General features: G+C 42.8%; 1 protein-coding gene across 3 annotated transcripts; it reads left to right on the forward strand.

Annotated features, from left to right (window-relative positions):
- Positions 1 to 137: 137 nt before the first annotated feature.
- On the forward strand, positions 138 to 21,998 carry ABCG8 (ATP binding cassette subfamily G member 8). 3 transcript variants are annotated; one of them, XM_067565067.1, is made up of 13 exons: positions 138 to 381; positions 1,735 to 1,845; positions 2,790 to 2,946; positions 4,998 to 5,236; positions 5,681 to 5,813; positions 13,347 to 13,616; positions 14,348 to 14,513; positions 14,618 to 14,710; positions 15,536 to 15,735; positions 15,864 to 15,940; positions 18,217 to 18,484; positions 19,643 to 19,770; positions 20,720 to 21,998. In XM_067565067.1, the coding sequence occupies exons 1-13, from the start codon at positions 310 to 312 to the stop codon at positions 20,855 to 20,857; spliced, it is 2,052 nt and encodes a 683-aa protein (XP_067421168.1). In that variant the 5' UTR covers positions 138 to 309; the 3' UTR covers positions 20,858 to 21,998. The 3 variants fall into 3 exon arrangements, with proteins under 3 accessions (XP_067421168.1, XP_067421170.1, XP_067421169.1); XM_067565069.1 differs by lacking the exon at positions 13,347 to 13,616; XM_067565068.1 differs by lacking the exons at positions 138 to 381; positions 1,735 to 1,845 and adding an exon at positions 2,544 to 2,668.
- Positions 21,999 to 22,285: the final 287 nt, after the last annotated feature.

Raw genomic sequence — 22,285 nt, forward strand, 5'->3', positions numbered from 1 at the left:
TGCAGCTCTCAGAAAGAAAGAAAGTGAACATTCTTTCTTAGCACAGTTGATAGATTAGCCATAACTATTATCTGATTAACCTTTACCCTGAGCTGTTATTATCCCAGAAAATGAGACCATTACCTGATCTACAGAGACATGCAGACCAGGGAGAACCAGAGTGTGAAGAGAAATACCGGCTCTAGTTCTGGAGGGGGCTTGGAAGGGGATCAAGTACAAAACCAAGGAGAGAAGGATTTCCACAGTAAGCACGGTATTTAAAAACGGGGGGAAAAAGTGGCAATACAGAGCGGAAGCTACACCACAAAGATGAAAGAAATGACTGAAAATGTCCCATCGGAGTGTGCCATTGGGAACCAGGTTACAGATCAGGATTTGTCGGTGAGTGGAGTTCATATAAACTGAAGGGGAAACCCATGCAGACAGCACGAGATGTGTTAAACAGCAAATTGGATTTGAAATATAGTGCTCTCCATTTGCATGTGACTGGGGCATAAAGGCAATATGTAGCCTTTAGAGCAGCAACATGGGCTTGTGGGCAAGGGGCTTGTGGGCAAGGCATTTGATTGGGACACATGAAATCTGGGTTCTGTTCCCTGGTTTTGCCACAGACTTCCTGTGTAAACTTGTCTTGTAGTCCTCCCATTTGTGAAGCAGGGATAAATAAACTTCCACACCACACAAAGGCATATTGGGAGGATAAATCCATTAACATGCAAGAGACACTGAAATATCACAGTGGTAGGGGCCATATAAATACTAAAATTAACTAAGGACATTTGCTGGGGCTCTATATAGTTAATATAGAAAATGACTTTTGTACTTTTCTGTTATAAAAAGCTGCTGTTTGAAATTGTTTCAGCTATTGTGGGAGGTGTCTATTTTTATGAATATTATGTGACTCAGTTTACCTACTCAGTTTTGCACTGCTACCTACCTGGACTCAAAAGGGTTAAGTCAGACCTGAGCTGTAGTTTGGCTGTCTGCAGGAAGTGCAGACTATGACTTTAGATAAACCCAATCTACATAGTCCAAAGACAATACATGTGTGGATTCCTTTGAAGCTTCACCTCCAATTAAAGTTTGGCTGATAATGGGGAAGATTGGAGCAGAATAAACTGGTCTGTCCAGCTCAAGGGCAAATTAAGGGACTTGGAGGGGCTAGTCTTGGGAGAAAAAATCAGGAATAAAGACTGGATGAAAACTGGGCCCATGGTTCTAAGGAAAAAGAAGGACTCTGGGAGAGGACAGGGAGTCAGAAGTAGGAACTTCAGGCATGCAGGCTCTCCCCACCCCACTGAAGGTTGCCTTGGCTAAACAGGTCCTGCTTAACTAAGCAAGGAGAAGCTTAGTTTCAAAACTTGCTGTGCATTTTTGCTCAAAAATAGGGCCAATTTTAAATGAAGTTAGGTCTATTTCCATTTTGAAAGTGGACATGCTTTAGTCCAAACAAAAAAAAACAAGCAAACAAACGAACAAAAAAACACCGCATATTTGAGGTTTTTGAATTGCACTTTTAATTTTTCACACACCTCTAGTGCAAAGTAATTCTCCAACTACTAGGCTGAAATAACTCATTAAACTCTTTACACTTCTTGCTACAGTAACAGAGTCAATTGTACTATTATTTCACATTAAAGGGATTTTCCTTGCTGTCTCTCCTTTCTCTAAACTCTAATTTTAACAGCATTTTTAAAAAGTGAGTTGTAGTTAACCTTCTAATAATTCCTACAGGCAAAGAGGAAATTCAGAGACAATATTTTTTGTTCTGAAGAGGATAACAGTCTGTATTTCACATACAGTGGCAAATCAAATGTTCTAGAGGTCAGAGAACTCAACTACCAGGTACAAGGTCTACTTTATCTTGCTTTAATATGGAAAGTATACAACAAAAACCTAGTCGTAACTTTTAGGCACTATAAAAAGTAATATGGAGTTAAATTATATACAGCAACTGGGACTTCATCTTGCAGTTGTTGTACACACAAACACCACTGAAGCCCTGGAAGTTGTGGGTGCCTGGTGAGTACAGGATTAGGTCCTTGGCTGCATTTTAAATAGTGAATTAGATCCTCCATTGCAGCTGAGATACGCTTTACACAGTTAAGGGGTGGGACAGCCACTTTAGTGTTCTCCTGATTGGAGGAAGGCTCAGGTCTGCTTGGAGTGCCTAAATGACCAAAATCCAAGTACCTATTCTGGCAGCTGGAGATCACTAGGGTGAAGGGATACCTTGGTTATGTCTCTTTTCTATCAGAAACATACCCTAGGCTGGAAGGAAGTGGTGTACACAAAAGGAACCTTCAAAAAGCTGGTTAAGCTTTCAATCTACAGTATTTCGTTTCACCAGAGAGCTGCAAAATACAAAGTAGCTGCAGCAGACCCCAAGAATCATGCCAGTTGATTTAACAAGGAGAAATCCAGTTTGCAAAGGCTTAATGCTTTGTGTTTATTTGGTGAAGGGCAGGGCAGTATTTTGCATTTCCAAACAGACAAACATACAGTACTTTTTATTTTCACTTTTGAATGTTTTTGTAGTTTAAAAATTTCTGACCAGTTTCAATCTGAACCATGGTCATTGGGTGATAGATTGGAAAGAACATATGGGAAACAATGCATGGTTGGCGGATGGAATTAGCTAAAACACATTTTTGAGACTTTGCCCCAGGTTGGTTGCAGCTATTTTCATGCATTTTCAGCTTTGTAATATCTTAACTTTTGAAGTATTTATTGCTACAGTATTTGCTTTCTGAACGGAGGGCTTTTTTCCCCCTATTTATTTATATTAGGTTAACGTGGCATCTCAGATTCCCTGGTATGAGAAACTAGCAGAGCTGAAAATGCCTTGGACGTGGAACAAAGGCCCAGAGTCCCATGTGACAGCAATCCAGAATCTGAATTTTAAAGTTCAGAGTGGCCAGATGCTAGCCATTATAGGAAGCTCTGGTAGGACTGAAAGCTTTACTAACTGACCAAATCTTTACAATAAAATGTACAATAGATTACAACAGTACTATTCAAGCCGTTGAATGCCAAAGGATATATAGCCATCCAACAGAGAAACACATCCTACTAACGTGTGATACATCACTGTGGTATGCTCATAAAATCGGTAGGGGTGAATGCACGGGCTCCTGGCAGAAGACAGTTTCATTTTGTCAGAAAAATAATTTTTGTTATGACTTATACATTTGCTTGCACACTGTTTCTTGAAGTATGGTCTTCATCATTAGATTTTATGGGCCAGATTTCCTGGGTCTGCCTGGAACAAAGCAAGAGGACTGTAGTTCCTGCACTGCTGGGAGCAAAGGGGCCTTGTGCTAAAATGAGCGATCAACAGCTCTGACTAGAACATATAGCTATCCTGACCACAGCCTGCACACTGAGAGTACACAGTGGTGGTACTACCACCTCATGTCCACAGCCTGTCTGCGGAGGCCCGTGGAATTTTCGCCATAGCTCACCTGCTTTCTGGGGTTGTCTGGGTCTGAGATTTGCTCACAAACAGTTTTACCTGAAAGATTCCGTCTGATAAGTGCTTGGATTGAACAACCTATCATATTGCAGTATATTTGTTAAGTAGCTTACAGTAAGCACAAATCCCATTCAGCTAACGGTTTTACATTTTTTTAAAAATAATTTATCTATTTTAACAAATACTTTAGTTAAGTGGATCAAAATTGCTGAGGGGTTTCACTTTATCAATGGCAATCAATAGGTCAGCCACAAATAGATTGACATATGGGGTGGATTTTTTTATTTTTTTAAAAATAATTCTACATAAAAAAAAACCAAATCCTCAAATCATCAAGCAGAGAATTAATCTTCAAACGTGGACTAGCAATAAATGAACTATAACAACAATGAAGGAACTGTGTGCGTTTACAAACTATATCACACAATATGAAAGAACAAGCCATTTGTTATTTATTTCCAAATTTGCTTCCATTATTTTAATCTTGCTTCCCTAAGTGAGAGCCAGGATTGCATTGTTTAAAAACACCATATTTATTCATGTTCACAATTCATTCCACAAAGCAAGCTTATAATACAAATTTAGGTCAAGTCCTGCAATCAGATCCAGTAGTGTGGACCCAGTGTCCATGCAGAACCCACTGAGACCAATGGGACTATTCCTATGCCTAAAATTAAGCCTGTATTAAAGGTGTTTTGCTGGATCAGAGACAGAATGTTCAGCACACTACAAGATCGAGACCATGGTGAACCAAAAATATGTTCATTTATATATGCCATTAACTTCAGTTCATAACTTTATGGAGGGGAAGGAATTGGATTTTGAAGACTTCAGGCATCTTTGGAGCTCAATTAGTGCCATTCCTTATGAGGCAGCACATTATAACTTCTTAAACCTTGACTCAAAAGGAACAGTCAGACCCTGAACTCAGGTCTGCTACTCGTTGTTGCCCGCTTGACTAGCTAAGAGCTCTAGAGCTTAGATCCTCCAATTGGCTTCATATGCACATTGCCTGTTTCATAAAAGATTTGCAGCACAGATGAAATATGGTCATTTTAAAAATACAGGGCCAAATTCTGTTTGGTTGGTTTGTATAAGAAATGCCTCAAGACCTACCTACCTACCTACCTGATATGTCTGTCTGATCTCTTTCTTCCTATTTGTTACACCACGCTCGTCATTATGATGCATGCAGCCAGAAGGAGAAACATGGATTAGCAGCTCTCTGCTCCAGTTCTCGCACCTCAGAAAACCTACATATAGGCAAGATCTTTGCCACATGTAATCCAGGAGGAGCACTCTGGGAAGGGCTAATCTGATCTTGCAATGGCATCTATGCATGCCTTCCTTCACAAGCATTTTTCCTTCACAGGTTCTGAAATAAGCTACAGAGAGGGTGTGAGTGAATATTGGGGGCATATAAATGTGGGAAAAACTTTTGCCCTCATTTTTGTAACCAAATGGACCAGCTCCAGAATTTTACCCAGGATGATTTTTAATTCAAATTATGATTTTTTTCTAGCCTGTGGAAAAACATCATTACTTGATGTGATAACTTGTCGAGATCATGGTGGCAAAATTACATCTGGCCAAATCATAATCAATGGAAAGCCCAGTACTCAACAGCTTGTTAAGAAATGCATTGCACATGTGCGGCAGGATGATCGACTACTACCCAACCTAACTGTCAAAGAAACATTATTATTTGTTGCAAAACTGCGTCTTCCGAAGATTTTTTCAGATTCACAAAGGGAAAAAAGGGTAATTAAAGCTGCTGGACAAAAATAAAATTGTCAAAAATGTATTTGACATAATTATCCAAGTATGTTTGGGATAAGAACAGTGAATTTGAACTTGGCATTTGTTGTGTAAGTTATAAACTATGAAGTTTGATTTCTCTATTTTTGCTTATAAATAGGTTTTAATTTTTTTGGCTCCCAGATAGAAGGCTGCAAAGTTTCCAAAGCTTGCAATACAAATGGCAATTTAGGGAAAGCTTTAGGGGAGCTAAAATCAGAAATGAATTATTGAATTTTTAGAAAATGTTATCTCTGAGAAAGTCAAGGTTTATTTTAAACTGGCTATTGATCGGATAGCGCAATAATATTTGAATGACTATTAAAACCAAACATAATTTTGGATGTGCATGGTGCATTGTAGTTAATGATAAAACAACTAACCCTTGCTTTATCACTGAACCGCCAGGTGGAAAATGTTATAGCAGAACTGCGGTTACGACAGTGTGCAAACACAAGAGTAGGGAATGAATACATCCGAGGTGTGTCGGGGGGAGAAAGGCGAAGAGTAAGCATTGGCGTGCAGCTGCTATGGAACCCTGGTGAGCATAACATCATTCATCTTAAGTAAACCATAAAGCCAGAAGGGTGGGGGTTTTAACATTAGTAAGGGAAATTTTTTTTATTCACTGGTTGTAGCAATTGTGCCTATTTACATTTTAAATACAAGCAGGGAAGATTATTTACTTGGACAGTAGTGACTTTATTATGCAGTTTGTTGAGCTGACTTGCTCCCGTTAAAGTCAATATAAGAATTTCTGTTAATGTCATTGGAATCACTTTTCTAGCTATATGCCCAGTCTTTCAAACTCTCATGCACACTGGTAGTTCTGTTGACTTCAGTTGGGCTACTTGTGTGAGTAAAGATTACCCATATTAGTAGCAATCGGTGCCTGTGGCTACGCTAGGATTTTTCAGATTTGTAAATTACCAACATGGTGAACCCCATGCCATGGAAACTGCAGTGCAGCGAAAACTCAGACAGGCTCAATTGTTTTCACCCCCATCTTGTCTCACCTGCCAACATCCCACAATTGCAGGAAAGGCAAAAATCTTTCTTCAGTAAGGAAAAGAGATATATATTGATGTAAAACATTTCCTGTTTCTAAGAAAAGATAGATACATTTAATACAAATTTCTCCTTCTTAGCACTTCAAACTCTATAATTACTCATAGTAAGCTATTAAGGGCAGGAGCCACAGTCCAAATCCTCAGGTATTTAAGTGGGAGTTACATGCCTAAATGCCTTTTAGGATCTGGGCCATGACTTGGTGTGTGTGTCTATACAGCCCATGACACTGATTGGAGTCTCTAAGTGCTATGGTAATATACATATGAAATAATACTAGATCTCAAAATGTTTGCCATTATCTCACTTGAGTTTTCAACAACCAATTTCAAAGAAACTTTCAGATAGAAAATATTAATGTAGAACTTATTTCTCCTCTCTTCACTTTTGTGCTCCTATTTTTTTGATAATTTTAAACTTTCTGGTTTTGAGGATTTTACATACACTGAAACTGTGTGTAAAATCCTCAAAACCAAAAAGTTTCGACTTTTTCCAACTGAATGATGTAAGTGTAAGTCTGTAAGTAAGTCTGAGCAAGGAATATGAGTGGAAGTATTGCACCAAATTCTAGCCACACTGACCTACATCTCATAGAATAGAATCATAGAATCATAGAGTTGGAAGGGACCTCAGGAGGTCATCTAGTCCAACTCCCTGCTCAAAGCAGGATTAACCTCAGCTAAATAATCCCAGCGAGGGTTTTGTCAAGCCGCAGTTTAAAAACCTCTAAAGATGGAGATTCCACTACCTCCCTGGGTAACCCATTCCAGTGCTCCACCACCCTCTTAGTGAAAAACTTTTTCCTAATGTCCAACCTAGATCTCCTCCACTGCAACTTGAGACCGTTGCTCCTTGTTCTGTCATCTGCCACCACTGAAAACAGCCTAGCTCCATCCTCCCTGGAACCCCCTTTCAGGTAGTTAAAGGCTGCTATCAAATCCCCCTCATTCTTCTCTTCTGCAGACTAAACAAGCCTAGTTCCCTCAGCCTCTCCTCATACGTCTTGTGCTCCAGCCCCCTAATCATTTTTGTTGCCCTCCACTGGACTCTCTCCAACTTCTCCACATCCTTTTTGTGATGGGTGGCCCAAAACTGGACACAGTATTCCAAATGCGGCCTCACCAATGCCGAATAGAGGGGAATAATCACTTCCCGTGATCTGCTAGCAATGCTCCTACTAATGCAGCCCAATATGCTATTAGCCTTCTTGGCAACCAGGGAGAGTACACAATGTACATGGAGAGATACAGAATCAAAGCACTATGTTCTTGTATCTAATATATACAGATGGAAGTTAGGAGAAAAAACCTGGAAATTATTAAAATATAGGGGCTGAATCTACTCCCATTGAAAGTCAATGACAATTCTTATTAATTTCAGTGGGAGCAGGATTGGGACTACAGTAAATGGTTTAGTAAAATGGAGAAAGAATTTTAGGGAAGGGAATTTTCCCCTTGTTAAATAATATTTGACCCTGCAGCTTTGAAAAAGATTTATAAATGTATCTATAACATTTTATGTATTGGTGCCATTTCACTTGCAACACAAAAAACAGGGTTACTTATCAGTAACTGTTGTTCTTCGAGATGTGTTGCTCATATCCATTCCAATATAGGTGTGTGCGTGTCCCATGCACAGATTTCCGGAACTTTTTTCCCTTAGCAAGCCCCGTAGGGTCAGCTCAGGCACCCCCTGGAGTGTTGCGCTCATGCCGTGGTACATAGGGTGCTGCCACCCCTGTGGTCCCTCAGTCCCTTCTTTCTGCTGACTCCGACAGTGGGGACGGAGGGTGGGTGTGGAACGGATATGAGCAACACATCTCGAAGAACAACAGATACTGGTCAGTAACCTTATTTTCTCTCTTCGAGTGATTGCTCATATCCATTCCAATATAGGTGATTAAATAGCCATTGGAGATGGGTAGGAGTCAACGGTGAGCTGCTCTCATGAGCATGGCCCTGCCGAAGCCCATGTCCTCTCTCACCTGCTGCACTATGGCGTAGTGGGACGTGAAGGTGTGGACTGACGACCAAGTCGCTGCTCTGCAGATGTTCTGCAGGGGCACTCTTCCCAGGAAGGCCGTCGATGAGGCCTGGGCTCTGGTTGAGTGCACTGTCACAGCTCTTGGAAGCGGCACCTTCGCCAGCTCGCAGCAGGTCCTGATGCAGGTGGTGATCCAGGTGGAGATGCGGTGGGTGGAGATGGGTGAGCCTTTCATCCGGTCCGCCACTGCCACGAACAGCTGTGATGACTTCCGTAACGGCCTGGTCCGCTCGATGTAGAAGGCCAGAGCTCATCTGACGTCCAGCGAATGCCATCTCCGCTCCTCCTCCGAACCGTGTGGTTTAGGAAAGAACACGGGGAGGAAGATATCCTGGTTATAGTGAAACTGAGACACCACCTTAGGCAGGAACGCCAGGTGGGGTCTCAGTCGGACCTTATGCTTATAGAAGACCGTGTAGGGGGGCTCCGAGGTCAATGCCCTTATCTCGGAGACCCTCCTAGCCGATGTAATGGCCACCAGGAAGGCTACCTTCCAAGAGAGGATGAGCAGCGGGCATGTAGCCATGGGTTCGAACGGGGGTCCTGTCAACATGGCAAGGACCAGGTTCAAATCCCAGGGAGGCACCAGGTCACGGACCTGCGGATACAGCCTCTCCACCCCCTTGAGGAACCTGACTGACAGGGGGTGGGAGAACAGGGATTGCCCTTCCATTGGCTGGTGGAAGGCCGAGATGGCCGCCAGGTGTACTCGGAGGGAGGCCAGTGCCAGGTCCTGGAGCTTCAGATGGAGCAGGTACTCCAAAATCGTCTGTATGGGTGAACAGCTCGGTGGGATACCCTGGGACTCCGCCCAACAGGTAAAACGCTTCCACTTGGCCCGGTACACCACCTGAGTGGAAGGTTTTCTGCTACCGAGCAGAACCTGCTGGACCTGTATAGAGCAGGCTCTCTCTCCCTCCATCAGCCAGAGAGTCTCCATGCCGTCAGGTGGAGGGAGTCCAGGTCCGGGTGCAGCAGGCGACCTTGGTCCTGGGAGAGCAGGTCGTAGCGCCTCGGGAGCAGGATTGGCGTGTCGATGGACAGGTCGAGCAGCATGCTGTACCAGTGCTGCCTCGGCCAAGCTGATGCAATCAGTATGATGTCCGCTCTGTCCCTCTTGATCTTCAAGAGGACTTTGGACAGCAGTGGAATGGGGGGAAATGCATACGTGAGGGTCCTCGTCCAGTCTAGCAGGAACACGTTGGAGAGGGAGCCCAGCTCGCGACCTTGGAGCGAGCAGAACCTTGGGCACTTCCTGTTCCAGGACGACGCGAACAGGTCCAGTTGAGGAACCCCCCACTTTCGGAAAATTGAAGTCACCACCTCGGGGTGCAGTGACCAGTCGTGGCGGGCTAAGAATGACCTGCTGAGGCGGTCTGCCTCGTCGTTCATGACCCCTGGGAGGTGAGAGGCAGAAATGTGGAAGTCGTGCCTCACAGCAAAGTCCCAAAGTCGAGTAGCCTCCTGGCAAAGAGCCGAGGAGCGCACCCCCCCAGCCTGTTCACATATAACATGGCTGCCGTGTTGTCTGTGAGGACCTGAACCATCCTGCCCCTCAGAAACCTGAGGAAGACCTTGAAGGCCAAGAGGACTGCTCTGAGCTCCCTGACATTGATATGGAGAGGCCTTTCGTCTGGTGACCAGAGCCCCTGGGTACTCAGGTCTTTGGGCCCCCCATCCCACGTCTGAGGCATCCATTATTAGAGTCACTAAAGGAGCCAGGTCTCTGAAGGGGACACCCTTCAGGACCTCCCCCAGGTTGCGCCACCAGTCCAGGGAAGACAGTACCTGGGTGGGAACCGTGACCATCCTGTTTAGCGAATGTCTGGCTGGTATATATACTGAGGCCAGCCACCCTTGGAGAGGCCTGAGCTTGAGGCGAGCCATCCTCACCACATACGTACATGCCGCCATATGTCCCGACAGCTGGAGGCAGTGCCTGGCTGTCGTTGTGGGGGACCTATGCAGATCTGCGATTATGGCAGCCATGGTCTCGAATCGAGGCCATGGGAGGAAGGCTCTGGCCTGGGTGGCATCCAGGGTGGCCCCTATGAACTCTATGCGCTGCACCGGGGTGAGCGTGGACTTCTGCTCGTTGATGAGCAGCCCCAGTCTTGTGCATGTGGCGCAGGTGAGAGTCAGGCTGTTCCTTACGTGGGCCCTGGACCTGCCCTGAATCAGCCAATCGTCCAGGTATGGAAATATCTGGACCCCTCTGTGGCGCAGATGGGCCGCTACCACCACCATGCATTTCATGAAGACCCTCGGGGCGGACGAGAGGCCAAAGGGCAGGGCTGCAAATTGGTAGTGGCAGCCAACTATCACAAACCTGAGGAACCTTCTGTGACCGGGGAGGATAGTAACATGGAAATATGCATCTTTGAGGCTGAGGGCAGCATACCAGTCCCCTGGATCTAGAGTGGGAATGATGGAGGCTAGGGAAACCATGTGAAACCTGGTGCATCTGATGAATTGGTTCAGACGGCGGAGGTCTAATATCGGCCTCAGGCCCCCCTTGGCCTTGTGGATGAGGAAATACTGTGAATAAAATCCCCTTCCCTGTTCCTGTGGAGGAACTTCTTCTACCGCTCCGAGCAAGAGGAGGGAGTTGACCTCCTGTATGAGGAGTTGCTCATGAGAGGGGTCCCTGAAGAGGGACTGGGTAGGGTTAGAGTCCAGGGGGAAGGCCGTAAGCTGAAGGGCATAGCCCCTGAGGACTACCCCGAGGACCCAGCGGTCCGTGGTGATGGTTTCCCATTCTGCGTAGTATGTCCAGAGCCTGTAGGCAAAGGGCCGGGAGAGATCCAGGGGGAAAGGAGGAGTGCCACCCACGTGCATACCGTCAAAATCTTTTATTGTTGTTATTGCCCTTGGTTGGGTCTTGCTGAGGCCCCGCCGAGGACCCTGGGCGGTCACGGCAGTTGGGGGCCCTGTATCGGTCCTGACCCCTCCCTGGGCTGGGCGGGTCTGGGGGGCGGCCTGGATGGAGGCTGAGGCTGCCTCTGGGCCTGAGGCTGAGACTGGCGTCTCGAGGCCTGCAGGGTGTAGAGCCCGAGGGACCTTAGGGTGGCTTGTGAGTCCTTCAGGGCATGAAGCTTCTCATCTGTCCTCTCCGAGAAGAGGCCAGTGCCATCAAATGGGAGGTCCTGTATCGCTTGTTGGACCTCCTGGGACAAGCCTGAAGCTTGGAGCCAGTAGCAGCAGCGCATGACAATGGCCAAAGCCATTGACTTGCTAGCGATATCCACCGCATCGCTGGCAGATTGCAAGGCTGCATTCGCTACCGCCATGCCTTCCTGGGACACAGTGGTGAAGTCCGCGGCCTGGTCCGGGGGCAACCCCGACTAGAACCTCTGCAGCGAGGACCACAAATTTAAGTTGTATCTCCTGAGGAGCTGGATGATCTCCTCCTGTGCCTCGAACTCTTTCAGCGACGTTTCCCACCTCGGGACTGGGAGTGGCGTTGCCTATGTCTCCATGGTGTCGACTCGGAGTGCGATCGACTCCTCAGTGCCGAGGTGATCAGTGCCGGAGCAGGCTGTGCCGGAGTCGATGGTGCCGGGGTGATCGTTGCCGGAGAAGGCTGTGCCGGAGCCGACGGCACCGAGGCAATCAGTGCTGGAGCAGGCTGTGCCGGAGCCGACGGCGCCAGAGCCGACGGTGCCGAGGCAAGCAGTGTCGGAGCCGGAGCAGGCAGTGCCGGAGCTGGCGGCGGAACCAAAACAGTCGGTACCAAAGCAATCGGTGCCGAGGCGCTTGATGCAGTGGCCGGCACCATGATCTGCACCGGTGTTAGGGATCGGTGCCGAGCGAGGCTCTTCCGAGGTATCGGAGCCAGAGCTGCGACCCCTGCGCAAGGCAGAACTGGAACGGCGTTGCCTCGCGTGTTTGCCTCTCGGTGCCACAGTGTCAAGGAGCTCAACGACTCAGAGTTGGAGCTAGGAGGGGAGCCCACACTCTTGACCCTCCTGACCGTCTGGGGGGGACCTCGACTCCTGTCTCCTCCACCCACCAGGGCAACCCAGCGTGGGTTTACCCCAAGACACCGGTCCCAGAACCCTCGACCGAGGGGGGGGGGACAGAGGCGTGGGCAGGCCCATGAGGGCGCGTGCTGCCGCAAAGCCTCCTGTGTCGACGGCCCTTGCAGGGGCGCTTCCCCACTCCCAGGAGTTGGGGGAGGCTCCCTGTGAGGAGATGCCGGTGCCGGAGTAACCTCCATGGCACGTGGCTGGGGCATCTCCTGTGTCACTCCCTGCTGTACCAGTCGCAGGGAGGAGTCCATGTGTGCAGCCTCGGGCCGCTTCTTTTTCTTCGGCACCACAGGCTTCGGTGCCGATGCCGGCAGAGCGCTCCGCACCGAGGAGACGCTCAGTGCCGCTGGTAATCGTGATGGCTCGGAGTCCGGGCAGAGCGCGGACTCCATCAGGTTGGCCTTTAGCTGGGCGTCCTACTCTTTTTGGGTCCGCAGCTTGAAGGCCTTGCAGATCTTGCACTTCTCTCGTCTATGCTGCTCTCCGCGGCATCGGAGACAGCGATCGTGAGGCTCACTCACTGAAAAGACTTTTGCACACACGGTGCAGGCTTTAAAGCCAGTGGAGCCAGGCATAGCTCAACTGTAGCCCCTGAGGGCTGCTATCTAATTACTTAACTAATCTATCAACAATCAACTGTAACAAAGAAACGCACTAAAATGCTAAGGGAGGCTACTTGCGATATGCAAGAGGCAGACGTTCCAGCAACCGTCACAGGTAGCCCGCAGGGTCGGCAGCGCCCTATGTACCGCGGCATGAGCGCAGCACTCCAGGGGGCGCCTGAGCTGACCCTACGGGGCTTGCTAAGGGAAAAAAGTTCTGGGAATCTGTGCACGGGGCGCGCACACACCTATATTGGAATGGATATGAGCAATCACTCGAAGAGAGAATCAAACATAATACTTTCTATCACCACATTTTATCTTTGACAGGAATACTGATACTTGATGAACCCACATCTGGACTAGACAGTTTTACCGCACACAACCTTGTGATAACACTATCCAGACTGGCCAGAGGAAACAGATTAGTTCTCCTTTCAGTTCACCAGCCTCGATCAGATATCTTCCAACTCTTTGATTTAGTTCTTCTGATGACCTCTGGAACTACTATCTATTCTGGAACAGCCCGTGACATGGTCCAATATTTCACAGAAATGGGCTATCCCTGTCCAAAATACAGCAATCCTGCAGATTTCTATGGTTAGTATCAAATATGATTAAACAAATAAAATTGAGTGCATTAAATCATTTATTTTCATAAGCATAGGTAATGCACTGATTTTTATTGAATTGCACTTAGATATTGTCCACTAGGTGAGTTATAAACCAATGCGGTATCAGTTTTTAATTTAAATGAGCACTCTGGTTACTCTTTGCTAGAGTAACAGTTTAGAAATAAGTATAACTATATGGCAAAAACCAACCTTAAGTAACTATGTGTGTGACAATCCATCCACCCCTTCAAGATATGGCTAATATTTGAACTTGCTTTATTTCACATTGTTAGTCCCATGTTTTACATGCTCTGGAGCTTTCTGCATCTAGTACAAAATCAGGAAGCCAATCAGTTCCCCTTCTACAGAGAGCTCTTTACTTTCTGGTTCCCAGGGTGGGAAACTGGTTTTTGAAGGTAGGGAACTTCACCACTTCTTGGGAGGGGGAGCTCCACTTTTTCCTTTGGTAACTAGATAATAGTAATTCAGTATTTGCATGTTGCCTAAAGAAAATTTAGGGAACACTGCACATACTGGAGTAATAGTACTAATTTATGTAGAACAATTAAAAAATTTTAAGAGTGACCACTGTAACATCGTATCATAGATATGTGCTATAATTTGGAAGGTTCTGTTGATATTTATTTTTAAAAATACAAATATGAGTAAATTACCATATCTTTGGTATGTAGACCCATCTCAGATAATATTTTGCAGTTGATTTGACCAGCATTGACAGGCGGAGCAGAGAGAAGGAGATGGAAAGTCAGAAAAGGGCAAAGTCACTCGCCACCTTGTTCTGGGAAAAGGTAAAAGATTTTGATGACTTCTTATGGAAAGCTAATGAAGGAGACTATGTGACGACTGTTTGCAGTGAACAAAGGTAAAATAATTATGTTATCTATAAAAAAAACTTGATATGGTTGCTCTGACACAGTTGCTGAAGATTGAGCTACACCCATTTTCTCTCTCTTTGCTTTTGGACAGTTCCCTTTTAACTTCAGAAGAGGTAATTAACATGAATTCCCATTCAACTGATCAGTTACCAGGTGGCTTAAAGCAGTTTACTTTATTATTAAGGTAATCGTATTTTTAAAATAAACTGTTGCCTTGCAGGAATAACATTTAAATATGCAATGGAAATGAATGTTAAGAGAGAAGTGTGAAGGGCAAGTTGAACATATACTGGAAGTTTGGAGAAAGCTGGTGATAAGTTTGGGTCACATTGGAACATAAAAATTGTTTTACTAGATCAGACCGTTAGTCCATCCCATTTTCTGCCACTTTTAATTCTTCAAAGAAAGACAACTATGCCTTTCCCTTCGATAAACCTATCCCATTGCACCATGCTCCCCCAGGCAATGGGATTCAAGAGATTTCATCAATTCTTTTAAGTAAGGCTGACCTGATATTTGTTTATCCTTATTTTAGCAAGATTGTTACTGGTGGCAGCTGCTGTAGTTGGCTGTGACATTCACTTACACAATTACTCAAAAAAATTGTAATGAATTGGTTTAAGGTGTCTGGAGTACCGCTGCCAACTACTGGATCATACTAGACTTATTTAACTATGTGTCATTGATCCTTAGTTAACGGGGATTCTGCTTTAGCTCAAGTGATTAGATCTATGTTTTGGAATTGGAGGATCTGATTTGTATCTCCACTTCTACCATGAATTTCCCAATGACTATGCTATCTAGAATGATAACCATGAAAGTACAAGCTGGCCAGAGATTTGCACTATGCATGTTTCTATCAAAAGGGCCAAATTCTCATCCCATGTGAAGTCAATGTGGTTCCATATGTGTAAATGAGAAGAGAATTAGGCCAAAGTATCTAATAGTAGTTTAACTGGCATTATTAGCAATTATTGTATCTTATGGTCAGTTTTGTTGTTTTCCTTAGTCGTCAAGTCTCCAATGATTGCAGAGATCTTTCAACGTTGTTAATCCATGGATCTGAGGCCCTTCTAATGTCATTATTAATTGGATTCTTATACTATGGTCATGAGAAAAGCAAGCTATCTATTCAGGACACAATAGCACTGTTGTTTATGATAGATGCACTAATCCCCTTCACAGTGCTTTTGGATGTTATTGCAAAATGTAAGTGTGTCTGTTTTAGTGAAAATGCTTTAAAATAATCAAAATACTTAAATTGGTAGTGAAAAATGTATTGATGATGGGCAGTAATAGCATGAAACATATCTGTCTGTTTCTGTTTTATACTGTAGGTCATTCAGAAAGAGCTATGCTTTATCATGATTTAGAAGATGGGATGTATTCTGTTAGTCCCTACTTCTTTGCTAAGGTAATTGGTTTCAGCTGTCAAGAAAAGTGTATATCTGGTTTTAACATGAAAAGTAGAAGTCTTGAGTGTGGGTGATGAAATTCTGCTCATACTTCACACTTATCATGCCTGTCAGCTAAAGCTGTCAGCCTGCTTCCCAAACATTTAACTAATTAATTAAGCCTTAAAACACTCTTAAGGCATCTGTCTCACTAAACCATGAGCCTGGCCCTACGTCAAAAAATAGTGAAGGTCCTTTCACTGGTTACTCTTAGACTGCTGGGTCAGGGGAACTTGTAAGTCTCACTGTCTGGGATAGGGCAGGAGATGGAAAAGCCTTAGATCAGATCAAATTGATGGAGTTATTGTCTGCTGTCCTACCAATGAGTTGCCAGGATGGAGAGGCTGTCAAACTTACCCCCTTTAAGGAAAATGAATCCTTTTGTGTTGTTGGAGGTGCAGGAATAATCTTCCACTATTTACAAGTTGCAAGAGTAGAGAAATGGTAAAAGTGAGCCTTGGACTAAGGGTAGTTGTTGCTTCTCATTGAGCTCTATGCTAATTGGTTAGAGAACAAGATAAGTATTTTCATTCAGGCAATCAAGGTAGAGCTGTTTGTTTTAAATGGACAATAGTTATTTCAAAGGAAATAGACATCATGGAAGGACAAACACCATTACTTCTGGTTGTCCCAGCTTGAGGCCACAGGGAGGCTAAGTCCAATGACTCAAGTGTATAAATTTGGAGAGAATAGTTAGAAATCAGACTGGATGATTGTTTTCACAATGCATCTTTGATATGGTGTTCAGTAAAGACGACATTTTCAAAGGAGCCTCACTCTGGCATAAATTTATGCTTGCAACTATTTGTGCCGCAGTTTTACTGTTAAAGTCACTTCTGAACACAAATGATATTTACATGATTTCCAGATGTAAACATCTGTGCCTACAAATCAGGAGGCTAGACAGCTGAACTCTAGTATTATTTGTTCTCTCAAGAGCTTCTCTCCCTAGTTTTGGCCCATAAGTGGTTTTAAAAACTTGTCTCTAAAAACAATAAACCTGCAGTTTATTGTTAAACAATAAACCTGAAGCACCACTTGGTGCCAAGCTTGGGAATTCTGAAAAGAAAATGTCATTTTGGATAGTTTTACATACCTTTTTTTCCCTATGTACCTCATTGTTGAAGTGCTGCTGTTAGTTTAGTAACATGAAAAGACTTGTGATACAGAAGAATATTTGTAAATGCTACTGTCTGTGACAAAATAGCAATGCTAGGTGTATATGCAACTGTTACTCACCTTTTCATCGCTTTGCTTCAGAAGTAAGTAGCATAAAAAAGTGACAGAATGTGGTAATTTCATCTTTCAACTTTAATGAGACAATTTTGTTTGACCCAGCGGTAACTGGAGGAAACAACCATGTTAAATGTATAAAGCATAATTGTTTTTTAAAAAAATTAGAATTTTTAAACATGCATTGTTATTGCCAGAGCTGAGAATAACCTCTTATTTTAGGAAAGATGCCCACCATGGCATCTGTAATTTAGTTTTCCATTCCCACACAAGATTTAAAACCCTCATTAGTGGTTCAGAACTTCTGGGGAAAAAGATATTCTTTGTATTTCATATGGACAACAAAGGTTTCACAAAGAAATTAAATCAATTTTATGAACCATAACAATAGAGGTATACTATTAAGTCACCTATGACTCTTCAAGTACACTCCTACTTATCTCCTCCCATGGGTGAAATGATTACAAGACTACATATACCTTTCATTTATTTATGAAAATTCTAATAATGTTTTTGTTTTCCAGGGGATTAACTAGTTTGCCGAATGAGCTGACTCAATAGTTGGCAAAAATGAGGAAGGAATTAATGATCTTCACAGTATATGTTTTGAACCATACTCCTCTTAAAGACTCAACACGATTTGGACTAAAATACATTTGCAGAGACTCAGTAGTGGCATTATTGCCATCAAGTTTATGAGCTTTTATGGGAAACGTCTTAGATTCCCAGAAACTGACAAACTGTAACAAAACAAGACATCTAATCCTTAACAAGAAGCCTATCAATTTAGGTTTTAGTTATAGAAAATGTCACAACTAGAAACAGAAGGAAAATTAGCTAAGATCCTCCTTTCCTGTTTTTCAGTGTGTCGCTGACAACACTTAAGAAGGCGATTGCATTTTAATAGGTTATTTCCTGCAGAATTTTTTAAAAAGTAAATAAATATATTAGTATGAGAAAGTTCTGTGATTTTCTGTGGTTTTTTTTTTTCCCCTTTCAACAGATTTTGGGGGAGCTCCCAGAACATTGTGCTTTTGTAATAATTTATGGGGTTCCTATCTACTGGCTGGCAAACCTCAGTCCTGAACCAGAACATTTCCTTCTTAACTTCCTGGCAGTCTGGCTTGTGGTTTTCTGTGCCCGAGCCATGGCACTATGGATGGCAGCATTGCTCCCAACGCTGCAGATGTCAGCCTTCTTTGGCAATGTCCTTTTCACAGCATTCTTCCTGAGTGGTGGTTTCGTGGTAAGCTTAGAAAACCTGTGGATAGGTAAGACTGGCACATGCTCATAACTGACAAATGCTTACAAATTTTGTAAATCATAGGCAATTTTTTTTGAGGCAATGTGGCCTTGTGGTTAGACCACTGGCCAGGAAAACTCAGGCGACCTGGGTTCTAATCTCAACTCTTCTATTAGTTTATAGGCTGGTGTTGGACAAGTCAGTTCATCACTTTGTGCCTCAGTTTTCCCACCCATCTTTAAAATGGGAATAATATTTTGTTTTGAGATCTATGGATAAAAAAGCACTATTTAAGACCATATTATATGTACTGTACATTATTTTTGTCTTGTTCCAGGGTTTGTAAATATAGAAATAATTCAGAGTAAAAAATCTGTCCTAAATTCAAAATTACATTCCTTCTTCATTATAAGGCTCCATTATAAGTGTAATTTAGAAAGCCTTTAACACTGATTTTAGTATTGTCATGTAACAAATAGCAACAAAATAGGAGTTGCTATGCTTCTATAGTATTTGAACTGTCAAGTTAAATATTTAAAGGAAACAAATGTTTAGGATATTTAAATGGAAAATACTTTAAAAATCAACATTTTTATTGATAATACTTCTTTTCGCTCAACTTGTACAATGAATACAGATGTCTCAATTGTTCTGCTTATGGTCAGTTTCTAGTCAATATCAGGTTCTCAATGCACAAGAACAGAGCTTCAATATCTGGACTATTGAAACAGAGTGTTTATTATATAAATTTAAATAAAGCTTTATTGGAATATTTTCAAAAATCATGGAGACCTTTCTATTGGTTTTACATTTTCTAAAGCCTTGTTTATTTTTAAAACAAAACAAACGCAGCCTGCGTGTGTCCTCTGTTTTATATTTTAATACTGGAACAAAGTAGCTCTGCAAAATACATATTAAAAACAAACTAGCTCTCTGGGAGGCTTTTTTGGTATGTTAGAGTCCTTCTTTTGCCACCCTCAAGTCTTCATCCAGTTTTAGATACCAAATTTCTAAGCATATTTAAGTTGTGTGGACAAGCTAATCAAAGACTTAGCTGATACTAGGATGTTGATTCATATAACATATGTGGACATGGGAGCATTAAATACAATAGGTTAATTGTGTGTGTTTATAGTAAGATAGAATCCTTCCTTTCTTTCTCTTCCCCTCCTACCATTTTTTCCAGTTCCATTTTGGATTTCTAAAATATCTTTTGTCAGATGGAGTTTCGAAAGCCTGATGCAAATTCAGTTCACTGAACTCACATACCAAATGACTGTTGGAAATGTTACCCTTCAAATTCCAGGGAAACTTGTAAGTCCTTCTCTCAGAGAGATTGTTCTATTTGATAAATAATTTGAGGAAAAGCTACTAAGGCATTTATAGTTGGCTAAATGATATAAGCCTTGATTTAGCAAAGCACTTAGGTCGTGCTTAAGCTCACTGACTTTGCTAAATTGGAGCAATAGTGCATGCTGTTTGATCTTTGGCTTAAGTCTGAGCTGCAGCATCACTGTTTGGTGGGACTATATGACTGCTTCCCTTCCCTGCCAACTAGCTGTCTGATCCCACACACAGGCAGAGTGGGAAATGAGGTGGCCAGAGTTTGACAGAGCCATGTTAAATTAGTCCCATCCCAGCATCTAGAAAGGAGGAAGAGATTGAGCTGCATTTCCCCCCTCTGCTAGGGAACCTGCAGAGCCTGCTTGAAGTAGTACAAACGGGGATGCCAGTTGTGGCCACTGGTGTAGTGATTGGGTGCCTTGGCATTTCTATTTGGAGTCCCCATTACTGCAGCTACTAAATGGAATGAATCTGGTGGTCTCATGCTGGTCCTTCAATGGATTTGAGTCCATATACTAAAGGCACCCTGTCATACAGCAGCAATGGCAGCCCCTGCTTGAGACAGGACTACGCAGTGGCAGATTTGTGTCAGAATATTTACATGGTGCCTGCCTGTTTTATGCCTTGCTGTCTGGGGAGGGGGAAAACGAAATACATTTTAAAAGGGCAAATAAAGGAACAATTCCATTCACAAACCTGTTACACATTTGTTGGAAACCAGTGTTTAGAAACAGGGCTGTGTTACTCCTAACGAGCCACTTGTTGAGAGATGTGACAACGCTGCTCTTATTGTATTTGATAACAAGAGCATAAAAGCCACCAGGGGTGAGGAAGGAAGAGGAGTGACACTAAGGAGATGTACCAAAGATCCATTCTGAAGAGATTTTTATTTACTATTTTGTGGTGTCTCTGCTTACAGGTAACTCAAGCTATGAGCCTGGACTCGTATCCTCTCTACGCAAGCTACCTCATCCTCATTGGTATTAGTACTGGTTTCATGCTTTTATACTACTTATCTCTGAGGTTTATCAAGCAGAAATCAAATCAAGATTGGTAACAGGTAAAAATGCAGAAAAATATTAACACTAGTGGGATGGTAGGTCTTGTAAAACATCTGTCCCCTTCCTTACCACAAAAGGGACCCCACCTTTTACACTTCAGTGTTCATATATTTTATTAATACTCTACAGCAACAATGTACCATAAAAAATCATACTTTTAATAATAGTGCAGTGATTTACGTAAGCCACTTGATGGCAGCAGAATACAGATAGTTGAAAGCTTCAGACTCTTTGACTTGGTTTATGTTATAAGAGGTAAAGAAACTACTATATTGTGCCTTCAACATTTTTTATTTTTCCTTTTGGCACATTATTATATAGGGTGACAAGATACATGTGACTCACATACATGTTTTAGTTCAAGAATATGGGGCCAGATCCTTAGCTGATATAAAGCAGTGTAGCTCTCTTGACTTAAATGAACTTACACCAATTTACACCAGCTGAGGATCTGGCCAATAGTTTCTAAATGAATATTGACCGTATACTTAATTTGGAGACTTAGAATAACAGTACAATGAAAATAATTATTTACATTTTTCAGCATCTCTTACCCATAAAGGTCCCAGTATATACACTATATGTAAATCACTTCACTCAGTGCAAGGATGCAGAGAGATGGTGGTAATTTTGTAATAAAGCAATTTAGGACAGGAGATGAAGAGTATGGTTTCATTGACGCTACTGAAGAACTTTATGTAGGCAGAAGGTAATGATCTAAATTGGAAAGTTAGAGTTCCAGTATAAAGTAGTTAAAAAAACTCAGAACAATTATTAAATGTTTGAGATTCTGTGCTTGTATTTTATTTGCATGTCATTGATACACAGAATAAGTATTTGTTGACTGTATGGATGATTCCTTGTTACAAATCAACATGTCACTACGTATTATACTACCATTGTCTATATTTCACAATATTAAATGTCATAAAACCAATGAACATCATTCTGCATACAGTCAGCATTTTAACCGTTTATTAAAGTGTGCATTCTTGGTGCTGAATAAACCAGGCCTGATTTTTTTTTTTAAACAGTTTAATGATGCATTCAAAGAATGCTTGCAGTTGTGCACCTAGTTACATGAATACATGTAATGCATACAAGGTATGCAACTACCACAACTGCTCTCAGAGATTCCAGTGGCTGTATTTATCAGTTTCCATCTGCAATTAGCTCATTTGTCTGTGCAGTCATACCAAGTGCATATATAAATTAGATACACAATTTCACAAGAATTTTACACACCTAACTTGTTTAAAAAACAGGACATCCATGATTTGTTTGCATTCCTAAATACCTGTATGTTTATGTAGAAACAAAACAAATCTCCTATTCTAATTTCACTAATTGTAATGCTGCAGTTGATGGAAAACTCTTAGTTTAGTTAGTTATAATGCATTGGACATGATTACGTAAGTAAGATT

Source organism: Emydura macquarii, unplaced genomic scaffold, assembly GCF_026122565.2.
Source record: "Emydura macquarii macquarii isolate MOO-44397 ecotype Brisbane River unplaced genomic scaffold, CSIRO-AGI_Emac_v2 contig_2676, whole genome shotgun sequence".
Taxonomy (NCBI): Eukaryota; Metazoa; Chordata; order Testudines; family Chelidae; genus Emydura; species Emydura macquarii.